The sequence below is a fragment of the Notamacropus eugenii genome, chromosome 2 (assembly GCF_028372415.1).
Source record: "Notamacropus eugenii isolate mMacEug1 chromosome 2, mMacEug1.pri_v2, whole genome shotgun sequence".
Taxonomy (NCBI): Eukaryota; Metazoa; Chordata; class Mammalia; order Diprotodontia; family Macropodidae; genus Notamacropus; species Notamacropus eugenii.
The window spans coordinates 480,681,964-480,704,134 of record NC_092873.1 but is presented as its reverse complement, the minus strand read 5'-3'; the positions used below and the strand labels follow the sequence as shown (position 1 = coordinate 480,704,134).

Below are 22,171 nucleotides of genomic sequence, written 5' to 3'. Positions count from 1 at the left end.
TTGCTTCCAGTAAAACAGTATGACTCTGTCACTCAGCATGGTTGAGTCTCCTTCCCATGAGATTTTTGCGACCAAATGATACCTTTCCTTTTGCTACATATTCCTGACAACTGGATTATTCTGAGCATAGTAAAAAACCAGATTGCACAAAATAACAAATAGATACTTCTTCATAATGTCTGTATGCTAATAGCTGGAATCTGATCCTTTTACATGTCATGTCTACTTACTCATTTTTAGAGAGGCACATCAGATGATGACAGTTTCTTGGATTTTAGAGAATGCTTTATCTTCTTAATATGCAAGGCAAAAACATAGCTGGTCCAATTTATTCCCCCTTCAGAGGGTCAGTTAGTCATTTATTATGGAAACACAGAACTTCAGAGTTAGAAGGGACCTTAGCAGTAATCCAGTCCAACTGTAACCTACAAAAAAATCTCTCCTAAAATGCCCCCTGACAAGTGGTTGTCCAGTCTTCACTTTTGGACAGCTCTAATTGTTTTGTTTTTTTTTTTCACATAGCAAGATCTAGGACAAAGAAGAACAACATCTCTTTCACATACTGTAAAACAGTTAGTACCCTTGAGTCATCTTTTTGGGGATGGGTGAAATGCCTCTGCCTCTTCTGAGAGGGTGTGTTTTCTAGGTCCTTTATCATCCTAATTGCTCTCTCCTGGACTCTTTCCAGCTTTTAATCATGTCCTTTATTATCTCCTTCTTATTCTTCTCCCTTTCATTTCATCTTTTTAAGATCATCAAGACATAACAGAACCACTCCCAGGCTCTCTAATTAGATTTCCTCAGGATTGCTGATAGTGGTAACATTCAGAAGGGAAACATGTATCATCTTCTCATAATAGAATGTAAACAGTTTATCTTTATACTTGTTTGGTCATTCTCTTGTATCTCCATGGCTCTGGTCTTTTCATGAGGAATGCTTGGAAGTCCTCTATTTCATTAAAGGTTCATTTTTCCCCTATAGGATTATACTGAGTTTCGCTGGATGTTATTCTTGGCTGTAAGCCTATCTTTTGCCTTCTGGAATATCATATTGCAGGCTCTCTATACCATTACAGTGGTGGCTGCTAAATCACGTGTGATCCACCCAGAGAAAGAACTGATGGGAGTCTGAATTCAGATCCAAAGCATACTGTTTTCATTTCATTTATTTTTTGTGTATTTTTTCCTTTTGCAAAGTAATTGTTTTGCAAACTGTTTCTTTTCACAACATGACTAATATGGAAATATGTTTTTACATGATTGCTTCTACATCACATTACTTACTGTCTTAGAGAGGGGTAGGGTGGGGAGAGAGGGAGAAAATTTGGAACCCAAAATTTTATAAAAAATGTTCATTGTCTTTATATGTAATTAAAAAAAAAATACTGTTTTAAAAAATCATGTGTGATCCTGACTGTGGCCCCTTCCTACTTGTGTTCTTTATTCCCAACTGCTTGCATTATTTCTTTTTTGACTAGGAAACTGGATTCTAGCTATGATGTTTCAGGAAGTTTACATTTGGGGGTTTCTTTCAGGAGGTGATCAGTAGATTCCTTCTTCCACTTTGCCTTCTTTTTCTGAGAGATCTGGCTAGCTTTATGGTTTCTTGGTGTGTTGTTTTTGTTTGTTTTGGTCATAGCTTTTCAGATAGCATAATGATTCTTTTTTTAATAAATAATTTTATTCCCAATTGCGTGTAAAAGGTTTTCAATATTTGTTTTTAGAAATTTTGAGTTGTGAATTTTCCCCCTCCCTGAGATGGTAAACAAGTTGATATATATTTCACATGTAGCATAATGATTCTTAAATTTCTCTCTCCTAGATCTGTTTTCCAGATTTTTTTTTTTTTGCTATGAAATGCTTTTCTTTAACTTTTCTATTTTTTCATTTTTTGACTTTTGTTTTTAATATTTCTTATTGTCTCATGGAGTCATTAGCTTCCTAGGTGCATTTTAATTGTCAGGGATTTTGTTTGGTCAAGATTTTGTACTTCTTGTTCCAACCTTTTAATTTCCTTTCCAGTCCCTTCTACCATAGTTTTAATTTTTTCCTTTAGCACTCTTATTTCATTTATAAAAAAATTTTAAAATTTTTTTTAACTCTTTGTTTCATCTCTCCCAAGAATTCTACTTAAATTTGTGCATCCAAACCATATTTTCCTTAAAGGCTTTGCTTGTAGATATTTTGGTGTAATTCTCTTCTGGGTCTGTCTGTGGTGCAACCTTGTCACCACATTAACTTTTTTAGTGGGATTTTTTTTTTTCTCATTCTCCTAGTCTGCTTCCTGACTTTGGACTTAGTGCATAGAGCCCAACACTAACATCTTTTGGGAATGTCGGGGACTGGCCCTCCATTGCTTTCTTTAGGGACATTGTGTTATTTCAGGATTTCAGGGACAGTGCAGGCAGGAGTCCTTCCAAAGTGGTCTGAGCCACAATTTCTGGATCAGAATTTGGTCTGGTGCATTTTTTTAAAGATCTTTTTGGAGGAGGGAGGGCGAGAGGACAGGAACTTCCTGTTACTCTGACATCTTGGCTCCACTTTGTGTCCTTCTTTCCTCATTGCCTATTCTAATTCTCCATTTCTTTTTCTACTTTTATTGCTATAGCTTCTTTTTCTAGTACAGTATTGAATAATTGTAGTGATAATGGGCACCCTTACTTCACCCCTGTTCTTAGTAGGAAGGCTTCTAACTTATCCCTATTTCAGATAATGCTCACTGGTGGTCTTCGATACTGCTTATCATTTTAGATAAAAGTTCCATTTATTCCTATGCTTCCTAATGTTTTTAACAGGAATGAGTGTATTTTATCAAAAGCTTTTTCTGTATCTGTTTACATAATTGTATGATTTTTGTTGGTTTTGTTGTTGATTTGGTCAGTTATGCAGTTATGCACAGTTATAGGCTATGAGCTCGAATTAGCCCTACATTCCTGGTATAAATCCCACCTGGTCATAGCAGTCTTTGTGATATTTTACTGTAATCTTCCTTGCTAGCAATTTATTTAATTTTTTTTGCTTCAATATTCATTAAGGAAATTAGTCTGTAGTTTTCTTTCTCTCGTGCTTTTCTTTCTATTCTGGTAAATAGTAATTTTTTTTCCTATTTCATCTAAAGATAGTTTTTAACATCATTAAAAAAAAATTAGAGTTCCGAATTTTCCTCTCTTATTCCCCTCCCCCTTCCGGCAAGCAACCTGATATAGGTTGTACATGTGCAGTCATATTAAACATATTTCCACATTAATGTTGTTGTGAAAGAAGAAACAAAACAAAAGGAAAAAAACCACCAAAAAAAAGAAAAGTGAAACTAGTCCACTTAGATCTTCATTCAGAGTCCATAGCTCTTTCTCTGGATGTGGATAGCATTTTTCATCAGGAGTCTTTTGGAATTATGTTGATTATCATATTGCTGAGAAAAGCTAAATCCATCCTAAGTGATCCACATCCCAAGTGATTGGTGGTGTTCTTTTCTTAATGTCCCTCAAGATCTCTTTAACTTTGTTGGCCACAACCTTTCAGATCTTTTGGAGACATTGAAGTCTCTTTAATTCACTTAACAGGTATTTATTAAACACCTAATTTATGCAAAGTTATTGGGGATGAAAAGATTAAAACGAAATAACTCCTGTCTTCAGCAAACTTATATCTTCCTGAGGAGGATAAGATCGATGTATCCTAGCTAACAGCTAGCATTTATGTAATACTTAGGGTTTAGGATATTGTCTCACCTGATCCTCACAACGCTCCGGGGAGGTTGGCGTGTTATTGTCCCTTTCTGCCTGTGTTTTCATCTGTAAAGTAGGGGTAATAAAACCTACCTCACAGCTAGTAAATGTACGAGACTATATTTGAACTCAGGTCTTCTTGATTCCAAGTCCCCCCTTACTGACCGAGTCACCTAGCTACCTACAAGCAGATAAATATATAGCATACACAAAACAGTCCAAGTATAGAACCACATGTAATAACTAGGGAGATTAGAAAATACTCAATGTGGGAAGTGACCTGAGCTGAGCTTTGGGAGGGATGCAAAGGGAATTGATACTAAAAGACAGAAGTGACGAGGGACTGTGTTCCAGACGTGGGGGACTGCTTATTCAGCAGCCCCATATTTATTGCTTCTTTTGTTCAGATTACTGTGCCAGGTAGGAGATTTATTGAGGAAGAGTAAAAAATTAAATCCTGTCTCATGGAACTTGCCAGAAACCAGGTTGTAGGATCACTGCTCATTGCTGCTAGGATAGAGGCTTTAGTGTCTGTAGAATACCAAGTAGATTCATGGAGAAAGCCAAGAAAAGAAAAAGACCTGTTCTAAGAAATGCTTGGTCTCATCCCTAGAGAATATTTTCTGTTTTTAAAAGCTGACTTCTACATTGTATGTAGCATACCGTCCATAACATTGATTCCCCAGTCCATATAGATTCTTTCTTGGATCTCCCCACAGGCACAGAATAGAGAACCATTCTCTGCTATTGGTCTGTTTTAAGCTGTCTCTGGTTTGGGGACAGTAGGTTAAGCATCTCCTTAGAGAAGACTCCTCTCTGCCATTGTGGTGGTAGGGGAGTATAGGACATTCCGTTTTGTTATTTATTCTGTATTAGTTCACAAAAGTCTTATCATATTTCTTAGAATTCCTCATATTAGTCATTTCTTATAGCACAATTATAGGCCATGACCTTTAATTCCCCAAGTGATAGATGATACACAGGGTCACAGGATAAGTATATATAGCAAGCAGAGAAATACAAAGCAAAAATGCTGGGGGGGGGGGGGGGGGGGGGTTGTCCAAGAAGGCAGTATTGATAAAGATGATCAGCAAAGGCTGTGTGGAGGAGGTGGCACTAAAGAGATGGAAAGGAGGAGGAAAGACATTTCCTTAGAGTCAGGGTGCTTCTTCTGATGCCCTATACTACTCAGAGAGGAGTCTTCTCTAATGGGATGCTTAACTTAGGTCATGGCTACTGCCTTAAAATCAAGGACAATTTAAAACAGACCAGTAACAATAGCCACTTTTAGCTGAGCAGTGTCAGGGAAGAGAGTAATGTAAAATAAAGCTGAAAGGTAGCATGGTGGTAGATTTTGGAACTCCCTGCTGCTCAAGTAAAGGTGTTTTGAACTTGGTTCCCTAGACAACAGGAAACCACTGAGGATTGTGAGCTAAGCAGGGACAGTGACCTTTAGTCAACAAATATAATAAGAACTGGGTGGAGATACAGTATTGCTTTAGGTAGTAACAGCAGCTTGTATCTCACTGCATTGTACAAATGGTAAATGCTGGCTGCTTTGTATTTCCAACTAGGACAAGCCTTTGCCATACATAGGTACATATGTAGTATCATTATATTACATTATATGTTATACATACACACATACGTGTAGATGCAACTAAAAATGTGCACGTATTTTCAGTAATTAACATTTCGGTATCATATCATTTATGTATATGTATATATGTATATAGGTACACAGTACATATACAGGTATGTATATGTATGCACATACTAACACGTACAATACATAGACATTTGCACACGTGTATGTATATGTGTGTATGTTTATACTTGTATATGATAGTGATTTGTACTATAGAAGGTATACTGGCATCTGTAAAACCTAGCTAGATGTCACACACTAATTCTCTCCTCTTCCAGCCTCTGTTTGTCTTACTCTGGGTAACGTTTGTGCCATTAAACTCAATTCTGCTAGTCTTTCTACAGATAGCCAGTGAAAAGGCATGGAATCAGAGTGCTTTGTGAGAGGAAAGGTAAGGAGTCCAGTGTCTTCCTGTGCTAAATCTAGTCTTATGCCTTTGGTGTATTTTTAGAAACGAACCCACCTTGTTTGTGTTAACAAAGGCAATTTTATCTGAACTTTACTGGATCTCATAATGAAGTTCTCAAAGGAAATCAAAAGATAGCTTTACAAGTGGGATTATAGAATGAGGTCTTTGCATCAAGTCTCCTTTGATGTCCATGATAGACACCAATTATTCCTCAAGGCATAACATACATAGGTGTCTGTAGTGTGGAAAAGACACTGGATAAGGGATCTTATTTCCAGACCTGGTTCTGGGATTATGTAGCTTGGGCTTCAATGTATGCCAGTTTTCTCATCTGTAAAATGAAGGGAGTTAGGTGAGATCAGTGATTCCTAATCTGTGTGGGCTGTGGACCTTTGGAAAGCAAAGCATTAAGCATTGACTTATTACAAGATGTCCATTTATCCAGGGCATCCCAGTAGCTTAGTGCAGTGAGTATGGTCTGGGATGAGGTAGTGGTACTGTAGACTTAGAACTTCACTAAGTCTTTGGGAGATAAACCTGTGTTTTCTCGAGTTATTGCTTGGAAGGGTGAGGAATGTCTGTTAAAATGGCTCCCCTGCTCACAGACACTGAACTACGCAGTCTCTGGTTCTTTTAACCTTCAAAATAACATGATCCTATGTGAACATTATGGAAGAGAATTAAGTGAATTAAATAAACAGACCCAATCTCACTCCTGCCCCTCTAGCCAACACCTGGACATGACTCAAATGAAATTTCATTTCAGGTAATGTTTTGGTGTTCTAGTTTTATTCTGATTCAACAGTTGAATAAAACAGATTTTGTTCCAGTTTGAATTTATGCACTTGGTATTGTTTGTTATAGAGAGTGCCAAAATCCTGACTTAAGGTTGTTTCTTAAAAGTGTTACTTGGATTGGACTCTATGGATTGATTTAGAGTTCTGTGTATTTGTGCTGTTGATTTGGGCTTTTGGTTTTACAACTGGTCCACTTCAGGTCCCTGATTAACAAAGATAAAAATACACAGAAGTTAGCAGGTTGGTGTGGTGACCGAGTCAGGGTATTATGACTTTGTCCCCAAATGATTAAGGTTTAAGGTTTGTTCTAGTACCATAGAATGTTTCAGAAGAAACTGACCTTGTATTCTAGACCTCAGGAGCACAGGGGCTTTTACCAGCACAAAAGAATTATTCGGCTACATGAGCAAGGACATGAATAAAAATGTTCTAGAGAGGGGTTTCTGCAATACTCTAAGTACTTTCTGGTTACCTGGGACTGATTGTTCAGTTGGCACATTTTTTTTAGGAGTTTGCCCGTCTCTCTGCTTTTTTCTTTCCCTGCTAAGAAATTAGTATGATGTAGTCAAAGAACGTTAGAAACCAAGTCAAAAGACCTAGGTCCTAGGTTTTTAAATCCTACCTCAGAATTTAATAATGGCGTGATCACAGCAGGTCACTTAACCCCCTGAGCTCTAGAATTCTTCATTTCTTCACCTAGAAAAATGGGATCATATTATTTTATTAACCAAGTTCTGGTGGGAAAAGAAAATTTGCAAATCTTAAAGCATGGATCTAAATGTCAATTATTTCCTTCCCTCCTTTGTGCAATTTCATTGTTTTTATGTCTCTAGCCAGAGGCTGACAGAGAAGAAAGATAAAAGGCAGTCAGTCGAACCAAAATGAGATTTTTTTTTTAAAGATTATTTTTGTATTTGTTATCTATACCATCCTGGTTATGGGTTATTGAGATCCACATGTTAATGAAGTAGGGAATAAGCACCCATAGGTCCTAACTTCCAGTACCCCTAAGTTTGCCCTCCAAGCTAGGGAGATGGAGTTCCCTCAACCTGTAACTTAACTACCACCTTTTCTCTTTGCAGTCTTCAGTATGCTCTAAAATTGTGCAGCTGCTGGGCCAAAATGAGGTGGATTATCATCAGAAGCAGGTGGTGATCCTGAGTCAGGACAGCTTCTACCGGGTACTGACCATGGAGCAGAAGGCCAAGGCTCTCAAGGGCCAGTTTAACTTTGACCACCCAGGTAAGGAAGTGTCACTGGCTAGTTTGGGGCTGAGGTGGGGAAGAGAGAGAGAGGGGGAGAGAGACATAGACAGACTCAACCCCTCCACCCCCAACAGCACTCATGAAGAAAGCAGTGTTTGGCTGCCCTCTGGGCTGTCTACGTGCTCACAGCAGCATTCCCCGGCCTCTTGCAGCCTTTATCAGCACCCAAGTCCCACCCCTGTGGAGCCTGCTGATCGGGATAGAAAGGAATCGATTAGCAAAGTAGTCTGGATCTTTGCCAAAACATTGCTCCTCTAGCCTCACTGGCCCTATTGGCAGGGATTCCAATTTCTATCTACAGCAGTGCCCTTTGGGTAGATCTGTAGCTGGTGGAGAAAGGGGAAGGAGAGCTGGAATTTTAAGAAGAGGAAAAAAAAGTTTAGCAGGACTAACTGATATATTCCCAAAGTCCGATGTTATATGCAGTGTTCCACACTCATATCCACCAGCTTCTATAAAGAAGGGGGAAAGAGAGGAATGCAGGCAGAATGCATTACATATGCCTAAAGTGAGAACCCACTTGTCTCTGTGTGCTGGCTACCAAGTGCCTCATTATAGGGAGAAAAGTCAGTAAACTCCCAATGCTTGTGGCTGTCTGTCATTTCGAAATATTATTAGGGCTTTATGGTGTGTATGGCTGAGCCAGGAGCACCTCTCTTTCCTTAGATGCCTTTGATAATGAGCTCATCTTCAAAACCCTCAAAGAAATTACAGAAGGAAAGACGGTTCAGATTCCTGTGTACGACTTCGTCTCTCATTCCAGGTAAGAGACTTCCTCCCTTGCTCAGGGGTGGGGAGGTTTGTGACTGGGTTTGTGATAGGACGCTTTCATCAGCAGCACCAGTGCTATGGGCATACGTACAACCAACTTCATTAAGCCCTCCCTAAGCTGGTGATGGGTCACATACTCCTAAGATCCTATATCAGAAGGCTGGAAGTTAACAGGGAGAGGGAGTGTAAAGACAAGCCCTTTTCTATCCTTCTGACGTGGGGCAGTGAATAGCAGGCATCGCTGCAAGGACTGGAATTGTTAGGCAAAGACTGGCCGGATAAAGAATCAGCCTATCCTAATAGTATTTCCACCTTCTCCCTCCACCTAGGCAGCTAGGTGTTGCAGTAGATAGAGCACATTATGCCTGGAGTCAGCAAGACCTGAGTTAAAGTCTAGCCTCCTGCACTAGCTGTGTAACCCTGAGAAAGTCTCATCCCCTCTGTCTACCTCAGTTTGTTCATCTATGGAGTGCGAATAGTATTAGCATCTGCCTCTGAGGATTGGAATGGGGATCAACGAATGTGTGGAAAGTGCTGAGTGTAGGGTCTGGCATGTAACAAAAGTAACTTTTGTGAGTTATTATTTCTCTTGTTGTTATCGTTAGCTTTCCAGTCCTGTTCAGTGAAAGCCATATCAGATTATCAGATTAAGAACTAGGAAGAAAGTCCTTATGCAGACTCAGGACTTAATTCTTGATTCTTAGCTGCCCTAAAGCACAGAGTCATCATATAAACTCTTACTTATGGGAGCCTTTTACTTTAGCTCTCCAAGTAATTAGCTTCCTGGATATCAGCAGCCATTGTAACTCTGCCTAGGGGTAGCATTTCCCTAATTAAAACTTAGTTCTTCTGATTTAAGCATATATAAAGCACTTACTGTGTGCTGCTCACTGAAGATAACGAGACAAAAAAGATCCCCCCCTCCCCACTGCCAAAGAGCGTTCGTTCTATGGGGCAGAAAATGCATCCATATCCCAGACAAGTACAAGTACAAGGCAGGGACTCTGATGCTTCAGAGAAGGCTTTATATAGATAGTGGTACTTGAATCACTTCTTGAAAGTCAAGAGAGTAATTCTATGAAAAGGAGTTGAGAGATGGAGGATGGCCAGTGTGAACATGTATTGATGAGCCATGATAGGAGCACAGAAAGAAGGCCAGTTTGGTTGTACCATAGATTTTGGGAGAAGAATACTATATAATGAGGCTGCAATGGGTTGGGGCTGTATTGTGAAGAGTTTTAAAAACCAAACAGAGGAGTTCATATTTTGTCCTAGAAGTGATAAGAATGGAGATTATTGAGTCGTGTAGTGACATGGTCGTATCTACACTTCAAGAAAATCTTTTTGATAGTCATGTGGAGGCTAGATTGAAATGAAGAAAACCTTGAGGCAAGGAGTCCAATTAGGAGGTGGTTTTGCAAATAAAGATAAAAGATCAGAGTCGTGTACAGAGTACAGTAGTGGTAGAAACGACAAGCTCTGATAGTTGATTGGATATGTGGGATGAGGAAGAATGGACAATATGGGGGCTATGAACCTAAGATATTGGAAGAATGATGGTGCCTTCAGTGTAGTTAACAAGCATTTATTAAGCCTCTGCCATGTGCCAAATACTGTACTAAGCATTGGGGAGACAAAAAAAAAAAAAGGAAATAAGACCCAACAAAGGATCCTGAGAAAGAGTGGACAGATAGGTAGGAGGAGAACCAGGGAGGGTCAAGGAAAGGAAGGTGATTGGTAGCCTCAGAGCCTACAGAGAGGTCAAGAAAGATAAGGGTTGAGAAAAGGCCATTGGAATTCAGCATCTTTAGAAGTCATTGGTGACTTTGGAAAGAATAGATTTAGTCAAATGATGAGATTAGAAGCCAGGTTGCAGAGCATCTTGAGTTGAGTGAGAGGAGAGGAGTTAGAAGTGCTGATTGTAGATGATCTTGTGAAGTTGTTTAGGCTTAATGCATAGTTGCTGAGGATGGACTAATTCAGTGAGGGTTTCTTGAGATTAGAGGTGTGTTTGTAGGTAGCAAGGAAGGAAAGATTGAAGATTAGTGAGATTGGGATGATAGAGGGAGGTGGTCTCTTAAAGAAGATGGATGAAATGAGACAACTTGTGCATTTAAAGGAATTTATCTTAGCAAGGAAAAGGGTCAACCCCTCATGAAGGAGGAGACGTTGTTGGAAGACATCAGAATGATGTGAGATGAGCAGGAAAGGAGAGAAGAGAGCTCCTAGCAAATGGCCTCAGTTTTTTTCAGGGAATTTGAGGCAAGGTTCTTAGCTTGATGGGGAAGAGATGGGAAGTTTGAGAGATAAGTTTTAGAAAAGCTTCTGGTGTTGAATGGGATAGTGAATCACTTAGGGAGATGTAAAAGGATAGTCTTGCCATGGTGAAAGTCCAGTTGAGATTGTGTTTCATAAATTTGTAGTGGACTCAGTCAGTCTAGTTTCATGATTTTCTCCAGCTTTCTTTATCAGCATGTCAGTAAGAGTGAAGAACACATTGGATGGTGAAATTAATTTAAGACTTTAGACTTGGCAGGGTAAGATCTTCAATAGGAGAAGTGAGTCACAGGACTCTTAAGGAGACAGTGTAGAGAAGAACTGATTCAAGATGGGGAAAGGGAAAGTGTATAGCCAGTGCAGGGTTGTTGATGTGGGAAAGAAATGAGGCTTAGAGGAGTGGTCACAGTCAAAGAACAGGGTTTAGGGATTGCAAGCAAGAAGGAGAGGGGAAATAGAGGATTTTGGAAGATGAGTGGCTTTATGGAGGGAATAATACTGAGTTTGAACATGTTGAATTTTAGATGTATCTGGGACACCTATTTTGAAATAGGTAATTTGTTATACAGGATTGAAACTCAGGTAAAAGAGTTAGGCCAGATATATAGTTTTATGATCTATTTGCATACAGATGATAATTAACCCCATGAAGGCTGATGATATCATCCATTAATCAAACTTAATTAAATTTCTTAAAATCCAAGGCAGTGTGGTTCAGTGAAAAGAAGAGTGATTTGGGAAGGTGAAGACTTGATTTTGAATTCCACTTCTGCATTTATTTATTTGCTTGACTTTGGGCAAGTTCCTGTAAAATGAGGAGGAGGTTAAGATTATATGGCTTCTGAAGGCCCTTTTTGCTCCAAAACTAAGATTGTCTGATTTGGATTTGAATTCTAACTTCCTTACTTCCTGAATGATTTTGGACAAGTAAATCATTTACTTTCTCTGAACCTTATCTGTTTCCTAATCTGTAAAATGAAGGAGTTAGATTAGATGATAACTCCTCCAGCTCTTTATCTGATGAGCTTTTCCTATAGCTGGCACCAATGATTTCTCAAAATTTGGATTAGTTTGTATCTTCTTAAATCCTTCCTGTTTAACCACTGATTGACTTGTGCAAATTTTAGGGTAGTCTTACAGTGTAGAGTGACAGAAAGTATACTGAGTTTGTAATTGATATTTCCATTCTTGATGCTGCTACCTATAAGCTGTGATCTTGTAGAAGTAACTTAATGTGTACGAGCTCCAGTTTTTTCATCTGTAAAATTTGGAGATTATATCAATTTAATTTCTAAGGTGGGTTATTCAGTAATGTTATATACCACTAAAGTGGATTTATAACATCTATATGCTATATTATTAAGCTGAAGACAGCTTCACAATTATATTGATTATATTACGGTTGTGTAGCTAGGTGGCCTGGTGTTTAGAGCACTGGGTTTGGAATCGGGAAGATTCATCTACATACATACAGGGTGTGTCTGTCTGTGTGTGAGTCTGTGTGTGTGTGTCTGTGTCTCTGTGTCTGTGTATGTAATGTGTGTAGCATGCTGGCCCTAGAGTCAGGAGGAATTGAGTTCAAATGTGGCCTCAGACACTTACTTGCTGTGTAATCCTGGGCAAGTCACTTAACCCTGTTTGCCTCAGTTTCCTTATCTGTAAAATGAGCTGCAGAAGAAAATACAAACCACTCCAGTATCTTTGTCAGGAAAACCAAATGTGATCACAGAGAGTTAGACACAACTGAACAACAACAACACATGATATATTCCAAGTTCTTGATTTCACCTAGGTTCATATCTCAGCTCTGTCACCACATGGCCATGCTTTTGCCAAACCAGACTTCTGGCACTTCCTATGTAGTTCTTTGCCGAGCTCTTCCCTATACTTGTAATGCCCTTCCTTCAAGTTCTGGTTCCTCCATGAAGCCTTCCTTCCTCAACCTCCCTGATACCATGTTGGACCTTTCTTTTCTTCTTTAGTCATAGGATCACAGATTGATTTATGGAAGGAACCTCCGATCATCTAGGTCCTCCTACAGTGCTTTGTACTTCTTGCATTTGAATTGTTATTTTCTGCATTATGGTTGTAGTGAACGTATAAATGTTGTATCCCCTTCTTCAGATCAGTAGACCAGGGACCATATCTTAATTAGCTTTGAATCCTGTTCAGTTCCTAGTACAGCATTTTGTGCATGGTAGGTGCTTTTAGGATCATATCATTTCAGTTTGGGAAGAGACCTTAATCAACTTACCCAAGTTTCTTCATTTTACAAATGAGTAAAATTGAGACTTAAAAAGTTGAAGTGACTTTCCCCACAGTCATAGTAAGTAGTAGAACTAGGGCTTGAACAAGCCCATGCCTTCTGACCCTAAATCCTTTTCTCTCTTGTGTCGTACTGCTTCTCCTTTAATAAATGTTCACAGAATTACTGTGTGTTCAGCTCTAATATTTCTTGCTGTTCTGGGCTATAGGAAGCTGCTTAGGAAAAATAATGTTGTATCCCTTCCTACAATTACCTGATTGTTGTTCAGTTGTTGCAGTTGTATCCAACTCTTCGTGTGACTTCATTTGGGGTTTTCTTGGCAGAGATAGTGGTGTGGTTTGCCATTTTCTTTTCCAGCTCATTTCACAGATGAGGAAACTGAGGCAAAGAGGATTAAGTGACTTGCCCAGGGTCATACAACTATTAAATATCTGAGGCTAGATTTGAACTCAGGGAGAGGAGTCTTTCTGATTCCAGGCCTGGCTCTTCCAGCTGCCGTCTAAAATCCCAGTTTTGTCTGACTGTTCTTTTCTTTTTCTCTCTGCCTTTCATCCTTTAATTTTGATAATTCTGGGCATAGAACATTCATTAACATTTGTGAAATGGAATTTATTTACTTTTCAGTTAGAAGTTAGCTACCCTTCTTCCTAAGGGTCAGTTATGCACAGTCAGCTAAGGGACTAATAAGGTGTGTCTCTCTGTTACTAAAGATTCTAATAGGGTTTGTCCCTGATCGTTCTTCTTGCCCAGGCACAACATGGGAAATTTCTGGGGAAATCTTTGAGGATTTTTATTTTTATTCTCTAACAAGCAGGGATCTAGTTTTGAAAAGAGGGAAATCCAAGAAGAATGAGAAGAGAATTGAGGGTGAGGGAATGATGAACACTGTAATTCTACTTGTTAGAGGCCCCACTTTGAAAAGTTTTATGCTTTCCAAAGAACATTCCTATGTTTGTTATCTCCTTTGGGCTTCTGTTGACCACTCTGTAGGAGTGAATAGTTATCATCACTAGATGAGAATGAGAAAAGGAGAGGTTAAGTCGCTTGCCCTGGATCCTACAGTCAGAGAAGTGATGAAGCTGGGACGAGAACCCAAGTCCAAAGTGATCTTTTCATCCAAACGGATGTCAGCATCTCTTGCTACGCTACTCTGTCTGAAAGAAAACACTGAGTTCCTATGTTGAAAGTTCAGAATCAGGCAGTGACCAGTGCCAAATGTCAGCTCATTCCTAGAGAATTAGCTTTCCCTATCTTGCATGCACATCCCATTTATCCCTGACCTCTTAACAGCTGTCTCCTAGTCTAAGGTGAAGGCCTCTTCTTTTCTTTTGCTTCCCTCATCATCCACAGGACACCACATTTTGTTTTATGTTTTTGTTTTGTGGTGGTGTTGTTTTTCAGTCTTGTCGATTCTCTGTTACCCCATTTGGAGTTTTCTTGGCAAAGATACTGCAGTGGTTTGCCATTTCCTTCTCTAGCTCATTTTACAGATGAGGAAACTGAGGCGAACAGGGTTAAGTGACTTGTCCAGTGTCATACAGTTAGTGTCTGAAGCCAGATGTAAACTCAGGAAGAGGAGTCTTCCTGCTTCCAAGCCCATTGCTCTGTCCAACCCAGTTGCCCTTATTAAGTGCCTCCAATCATTTTAGAAGAGTCTCTCGTCCCAGTTGTGACTGCACTGCTCCTGTGGGTCTCAGAAGGTGTCCTGAAGCTGTTTTGGCTAAGCCCTTTCCTTTGTCCCTAGTGGAAAGAAGGTGGCCAGAGAGTGTATGATCATGGGATCGTAATTTTAGACATAGAAGGTACTTCAGATGCCATTGAGTATAACCTTATCGTTTTGCTAAGGGGACAGCTAAGTCCCAGAGAGGTTAAGTTACTTGTCATATACGGGCAGAATTTGAAACTTTGTCCTCTAGGGCTCTTTCCAGAAGTTTGCCCTCCTGACTTAGAGTTTGGCAGAGAATCTTACCTCTTTGTCAGATGCCCTCCTTCCTCCTTAGCCTTTTCTCAATACTCTCTCCACTGTTCTGTCTAACCTTCTTCACTTTCTGCCTTGTGCCTGGCAGGAAAGAGGAGACGGTGACTGTGTACCCTGCTGATGTGGTGCTCTTTGAAGGGATACTAGCTTTCTATTCCCAGGAGGTACGAGACCTTTTCCAGATGAAGCTCTTTGTGGACACGGATGCAGATACTCGACTCTCTCGTAGAGGTAGGTCTGGAAACCTCCCCTTCATATTGTAGTATGAGTGTCGTTGGCTTTGGATCCTTCTTTATTTCCTCCGGGAATGCATAGCTTGGATGTGATCACTTTTAGGCAGAAGAGCCCACTTCATTCCAGAATGTTCTTGTGGGGAAATGGTTCTGGTGACATTAGTCAGTTGTTCTGTGCAGGACAATAAATCCCCTGTGAGGTCACTGTTGAGTAACCTAAGAGGTTGGCATTTGGGCCTCCAGGAAAGGGGTTGGGCTGAATGCTCAGTTCCAAATAGTATCCTTGTGGGAAATTCAGAGTAAGATCAGGGCATTTGGCTTCAGAGCATTTTGAATCAAGAACAGTGTCCCTTAAACATTGATCAGAGAGTAGTTCTGCCAATTTTCCCTTATAGCCAATATATTTTTTCAGATCATCTTTTAAAAAATGTTTTCTCTTGATGTCTTTTGTTTTTGCTTCCCCTTCATCTTCCAGTATCTTTACCTGTTCCCTAATCAGAGATCTGTCCCTTCTAACAAAAAATAAACAAGAAACAGGTGGGGGAAACAGCCTGAACAAGACTGACAGACAAGTAGAGCAGCCAAATCCAGTAGGGTTTCACATCTCTGCAACGAAGGGTGGGAAGGAGGGGCACACTTTCTTGTATCTCTTCTTTGGCACAAAGCTTGGTCTTTATAATTATGCCATGTTAAGTTTGGGGTGTGAGGGTTTTTTTTTTTTCTTTCAATTTACATTGTTGAATTAAGTGTGTTTTTTCCTGACTCTGCTTGTATCAGTTCCCCTGAATCTTCTTTTACTTCTCTTTGGCCTTTCTTTTTGTCATTTTATATCACTCAGTAATATCTCATTGCATCAGTGAGCATCAACTTTATTTCTGTTGTTTTGTTTTCCCATGATAGAAATGCTGGTTTAAATATTTTGATGTAATTGAGATCATTCCTTGTGTCTTAAGGGGATATCAGAGTCACTTTTAAATACAAAGTACCATCTCCTATATGAGGACTTCTCCGATTTTCCCCCTCCCCCCAGCTGCTTAGTGCCCAACTCTTGAAAAATGACCTTGTATTTAATCCCACATTTTTGTTTTGATATAATGCAGGGACAGTTTTGTTTTACCTTTTGTGTCCTCATACCTAGCATAAGAGGCACATAGTAGGCACATATCCTGGCCCACAGTAGGCACTTAATAGATGTAGGTTGGTTTGTCGATTTTTAAAGTGCTATGAAAAATGAATAAAGTGATATAAAATATGAGTTTTAATTCTGTCTAATAACCCAGGCACTGGGTCAGTAATATTGCCAGTTTTATAGGAGAGGGACTGGTAAGCACAGATCCTGTGGCCTCTACAAGGTAGCAGCAGTCTCCGAATCTGTCATTTTGATTCTCGGGGCCCATGCAGATTGCTTTTTAGGCAGATGAAATGTTGATGGGATCATAGCTTCACAGCTAGAAGGCAACCAGTCTACCTATTCATTTTGCTCATGAGGAGTAAGAAGGCCAGCAAGTTTCAGTGAATTCTTCAAAGATCATACAGTAGTGAGCATACCAGGAGGATGGGGACCCAGCTACTTCAGAGAGAACCCACACTCTCTCCCTTGGATTCTGTCACCTGCCAAAGTCTTATAATTTGTCTTTTGCAATGACTATTAAGTTCAGTATCCAGATTGGAAAAAAAGAGACATTAGGAGATTGCAGGGAAGTGAATGCATGATTTTTCCCTTCCTAGGGGCATTGTCATCCGTAATAGGCGACTCCGCCAGGGTGGTAGACTAGAGTTGGGAGTTCTAATCTGAGGCCACTATTGAACCTCAGTTCCCTCTTTGTAAAATGATCTCCAGATGTAAAATGATCTCTCGTGACTCTAACGTTCCCTGATTCTGTAAGCCTGTGTTTTTAAAGCTACATTGCTTAGGGGTAAGATACGGTGAGCTTTATTTTTAATGATGCTGCTACCCCGATCGAGTTAGGAAATCTTTTCCTATTTCTTCCCTTTTCCCTCCCACCCTGTGCTGCTGCACTCTGCCCAGTCTCCCCCCCTGCCCCCCACCTGCAGTCAGTGAAAGCATGAACTTTACCAACAAGGCCTTATATTCTTTCCTTAATCTTCTTCGTATTCAATTTGTGCCATGGTTTTGTGTGTCCTCTGCCAAGAGAAAACATCAGCATCTACAGAGGACGGGTGTGTGTGTGTGTCTGTGTGTGTGTCTGTGTGTGTCTGTGTGTGTGTGCGCCCTCCCTTACCCTGTTGTGCTCAGAGGTCATTGGGCCTTCCCGTTAGGTTTCCTGCCATGATTACTCACAGATTCCCAAACGTATTAGAACATGATACTGGGCTGAGTGACCACAGACCCAGCCCATGCAGTTGGGGATGAATCTAGAATAATCATAGGGTCACACGGTGTTAGAGGTGAAAGCAACCTTTGTGCTTCCACTCAAAGAGCAGATCCCACATGTGCTTGTTGTCCAGCAGGACAGATATGTTTATATCTTGCAAATATATAAATACTTATTTGCATACTCAGGTCACTGAACAGGATACTTTCTGTTGTCCTGTTGATAAGTGTCAGGGAATCTTGTATGATCTTTTTATTATTATTATTTTGTTTTCAGGGTTCTACAATCACTTCCATGGATCTTAGATTTTTCCCCTCCCTCTCCTCCTACCCCCCTGCCTCCCCACTCCATCCCTGATACAGCATACAGTTTTATATAGTTTCTACATATACATTCCCATTAAATACATTTTCACCTTAGTCATGTTGCATAGAAGAATTAAAATAGATGAGAGAAACCATGAAACAAACCAAAACATAATACAAAAGAAAATGATCTGCTTCATTCTGTGATTGAATTCCATAGTTCTTTCCCTGGATGTGGAAGGCATTTTGCCTTAAGAGACCATTGGGAATTTTTTAAGTCTTTGCATTGCAATGAAGTAATAAATCTATCAGAAAAATTCCTCACACACTGTGGTTGTTGCTGTGTAAAAAGTTCTCCTGGTTCTGCTTCTTTCACTCAGCATCGGTTCATGCAAGTCTTTCCAGGCCACTCTGAAGTCTTCCTGTTCATCGTTTCTCATAGCACAATAGTATTCCATTACATTGGTATACCACAATTTATTCAGCCATTCCCCAGTTGATGGGCATCCCCTTGATTTCCAGTTTTTGGCCACCACAGAGAGAGCTGCTATAAATACTTTTGTACATGTGGGACCCTTTCCCATTTTTATGATCTCTTTGAGATACAGTCCTAGAAGTGGTATTTCTGGGTCAAAGGGTATGCACATTTTTGTAGCCCTTTTGGCATAGCTCCAAATTGCTCTCCAGAATGGTTGGATCAGCTCACAACTCCACCAGCAATGAATTAGTGTTCCAACTCTCCCACATCCTCTCCAACATTTATCATCTTCCTTTTGTCATGTTAGCCAATCTGATAGGTGTGATGTGGGACCTCAGAGTTGTTTTGATTTTGTATCTCTCTCATCAATAGTGATTTAGAGCATTTTTTCATGTGACTATAGATAGCTTTAATTTCTTCCTCTGAAAACTGCCTATTCATATCCTTTGACCATTTATCGATTGGGGAATGACTTTGTATTCTTGTACATTTGACTCAGTTTTCTATATATTCTAGAAATGAGGCCTTTATCACAGACACTAGTTGCAAAAATTCTTTCCCAATCTTATATGATCTTAACAGGCATTAGCAATCCATGGTTGGAGGAGAACTCTCAAGTTCCTACGGAGTCCAATTCTTTTTTGTTATTTTATTCCCAAGAATTTTGTAAAGGTAATATCATGTAGCTGGCAACAGTTACTGATGTCATCTTCCTTTGTGGGGTTTGGGATGGAAAGATAGTAATTATTGTCCCCTAATTATATTTGACTATTTTGGTATCTTCCCCTACTGAAATTATCTTGTAAAATGGTACCTTGATGCTTCCTAGGTTTCTACCTCTAGCATATTTCCTCATAGAAATAAACTTGAAAAAAGTTCTATTTCATCATGTTTCTTTCTTCCTTTTTAGGCTTTCTGGTCACTCCTTCTTTGGCTAAACTTTCCTTCGTAGTTGTTGCCTTTTCCACATGTCTTTGTCCAGCCTCTTAATCAGAGTCCGGGGTTTGGAAGTAGGGGATCCAAGCTGGAATTGCCAGTTCTGTGACTTTAGCCACGTGACTCAAGTCAAGTCTCATAATTTCTCTTAAGTCTCACTTTTATTTGTCAGGGAGAAAGTGGGTTGGAGTCATGTTTCAGGTTCCTTCTAGCTCTGAGTCTTACATGCAGTTGTCTGAGTGACATAATCAAGGCGTCCTCCTTCTTCACTTGGCTTGTAGAGTAGACTTTGTGTCTTTTTCCTTATACAACAAGATATATTGTGCATACATCAAAGCTTTTTCCTTGCTAATCCTTTATAGTTTCTGTGATTCATCCGCTGGTACGTGAGATTTCCTAGCTTTCTGAATCACCCTCTTACAACATACAGGGTAAGGAAGAAGCAGTGATCATATGTAAAAGTATTATTTGAGACTTAAAATTCATCTCCCTTCTCTGTCTTCATTTTTTTCTAGTTTGTTTTTAAACCTAGCTATGTACTTTCCCTTTTCACTGCCATTCCAAGGGGATACCTGATCAATCTCTGTGGACAAATGCCCTTACAGTGGCATTGATATCTCTTCATCTAGTGACATATGAAAAATGCCAATTAGACTTAAAGGAACTAATACCTGGCTCTTTCTGAACCTTTCCTTCCCCAGAACGTGAGGTGTGGGATGGGATCCAGATTGATGTCTTGTGGTATCTGTTTGCTTACCGATCCCTGAGCCCCTGACTTCTTCATTGTAAATATGAAATATGAAAAAATGCTGGGATTTCTTTTTAACTTTTTTTCTTCCTTTGTCATCTTGAATCAGAGAGAATTAGAAAGAGAATCCTAGGTAGGATTGTAGATGTGCACCTGGAAGAGACACCTGAGGTCATCTAGTATGAGAAAACAGAGACCCAGAGACATAAAGTGATTTGCCCTGGTCCCAATGTCAGTCCCTGGCAGAGCCATTATTTGAGCTTATCCTCTGCTGCCTGTCTTTTAAGGTCCCTTCCAAACACTGCCTCTTGTGCAAAGCCTCCTGGGACCTGACACCCTTATTCTTCATCTTCTAACATACTTGTCACATAACACCTCACCCTGTAGTTAATTGTTCTTGTGTCTTATTCTTCTGCTGGATTATAATTAAAGTTCATGTCCTGTGTAAACTTTGTATCTCCATCAGTGCCCAGCACAGTGCTCTGTGTATAATAGTTGTGTCTTGTAAAATATCTGAATAAACAAAGAGCTGTTTGGAGGAAATCATTGTAAGCCTAAATAGCCCTAATGGTTCAAATGACATGCCATAGTTTTTACAGAGAGCAGGATAATCACTATGGCTTGACCTACCCTCCTGGTTCATGCTGTATTCCCCCAGCATCCTCTTGTCCTAGTCAAAACATTTATTCCATACGAATCTATTAAGGCTAGAGAAAGGAGGGAACCAAGTACTTATGAAGCACTTACTATAAGCCAGGCAATTGTACTGAGTGCTTAGGGATACAAATAAACAGAAAAAAGAGGTGTCCCTACACTGGAGGAGTTTATTGTTCTAATGGGGACAAGGTGAAAGTACTTGGTGGGAACAGAACATGGTTTTAATCCAGGAAATCAGGACTAGGGCTGGGAGAAGAATGAAAACAGGCCCACCAACATTACTCACCATGAGAAGGGGGATGAGGCCTCCCCTTGCAGAGGGATATCTGGGGTGAGCCTGCAGTGTTTAGGCTTAGAAGGGATTCCCAAGTGAGGAGGCCGCAGGTGCTGAGGAAAGTTCCAGGAGGAAGCTGTAGAGAGCTCATGGCTTTTATGTGGACGTCCCGTCCTTTGGATACATGGTAGGGCAGAGATCAGGACCAAACCCACCAAACGACAGCCTTTCCTGTTACCTTGACGAGGATGCATACCTTTTCCCTTGGCAGACATAGGTATTTTGACTTGCTTGCTGGCCGTCTCATGTTTTCGGTTCTGTACATTTTATCAGACTGGAAAGGATCCATTCTAAGCTGCTCCAAGCAGCCGGTGCATTCATTCCTCTTCTGGTTGTCAAATTCTCCTAGGAGAGTTACTAGACTTTGTGGTTATTTCATGTTTCAGTGTCTGGGACTATTACCTTCTTTCCTGAGCTGAAAAAATAAGTGCTTTTGCAGGGATTCAGAAGTGATGCTAAGTAGGGGCACTTGGTCCTCTTTCTTTCTTAACCTTCTGTTCTACTGTACTCCCATCCCTCCTCCCCTCAGAATAATGCAGATGCCTCTTTCTTCGTTCAGCTCTTTCACAGGTCTGTTTATAGTGAAATGCAGCCTAATTTTGCACTCTGCAATGAGTGTGGTGCCTTATAGGGATTTGTTGGGGGAAATGAGTACACCTTGTGCAGTGATAGTGGGTTTCAGTGAAATATCAATAGGAAAATCTAAAGAAGATGAAATGCATCCCTAGTAAGGGAAAGAGAGGTTTAACCAGAGGTGATTTGGGGCTGTCATCAAAAAAAATCTCATGGTAATCTGTATTTTCCTCTATGCTGCTTTTTAATCTATGGGAAAATGTGAGGACCAGAGAGCCACAGAATAAGTGAGAAGGTCAAGCTTGTTCTTTGGCTTTTTCCACCCCATGAGTCTTTCTGCACCCCTGCTCCCCAATATAACAAGATTTTCTTGATGAAAAGTAATTTAATAAAGTAGTCAGGGAAAGCATGCGAACCACCGTTTTCATGAAC

The 22,171-nt window shown here is 40.1% G+C and overlaps 1 protein-coding gene across 3 annotated transcripts in view; it reads left to right on the top strand.

The window, feature by feature from the left end:
• The window catches only part of UCK2 (uridine-cytidine kinase 2), an 84,633-nt gene that overhangs the window by 53,064 nt on the left and 9,398 nt on the right, over positions 1-22,171 (top strand). For 2 of the 3 annotated variants that reach the window (XR_011975678.1, XM_072648758.1), the window contains exons 2-4: positions 7,665-7,824; positions 8,514-8,610; positions 15,228-15,370. Coding sequence is in view for 2 of the 3 variants with exons in the window: in XM_072648758.1 (XP_072504859.1) it covers positions 7,665-7,824; positions 8,514-8,610; positions 15,228-15,370 (400 nt within the window). In the remaining variant the exon portion in view is untranslated. Of the gene's footprint in view, positions 1-5,491; positions 5,768-7,664; positions 7,825-8,513; positions 8,611-15,227; positions 15,371-22,171 lie in introns of those variants that run through there. The other variant, XM_072648759.1, reaches the window with a different exon arrangement.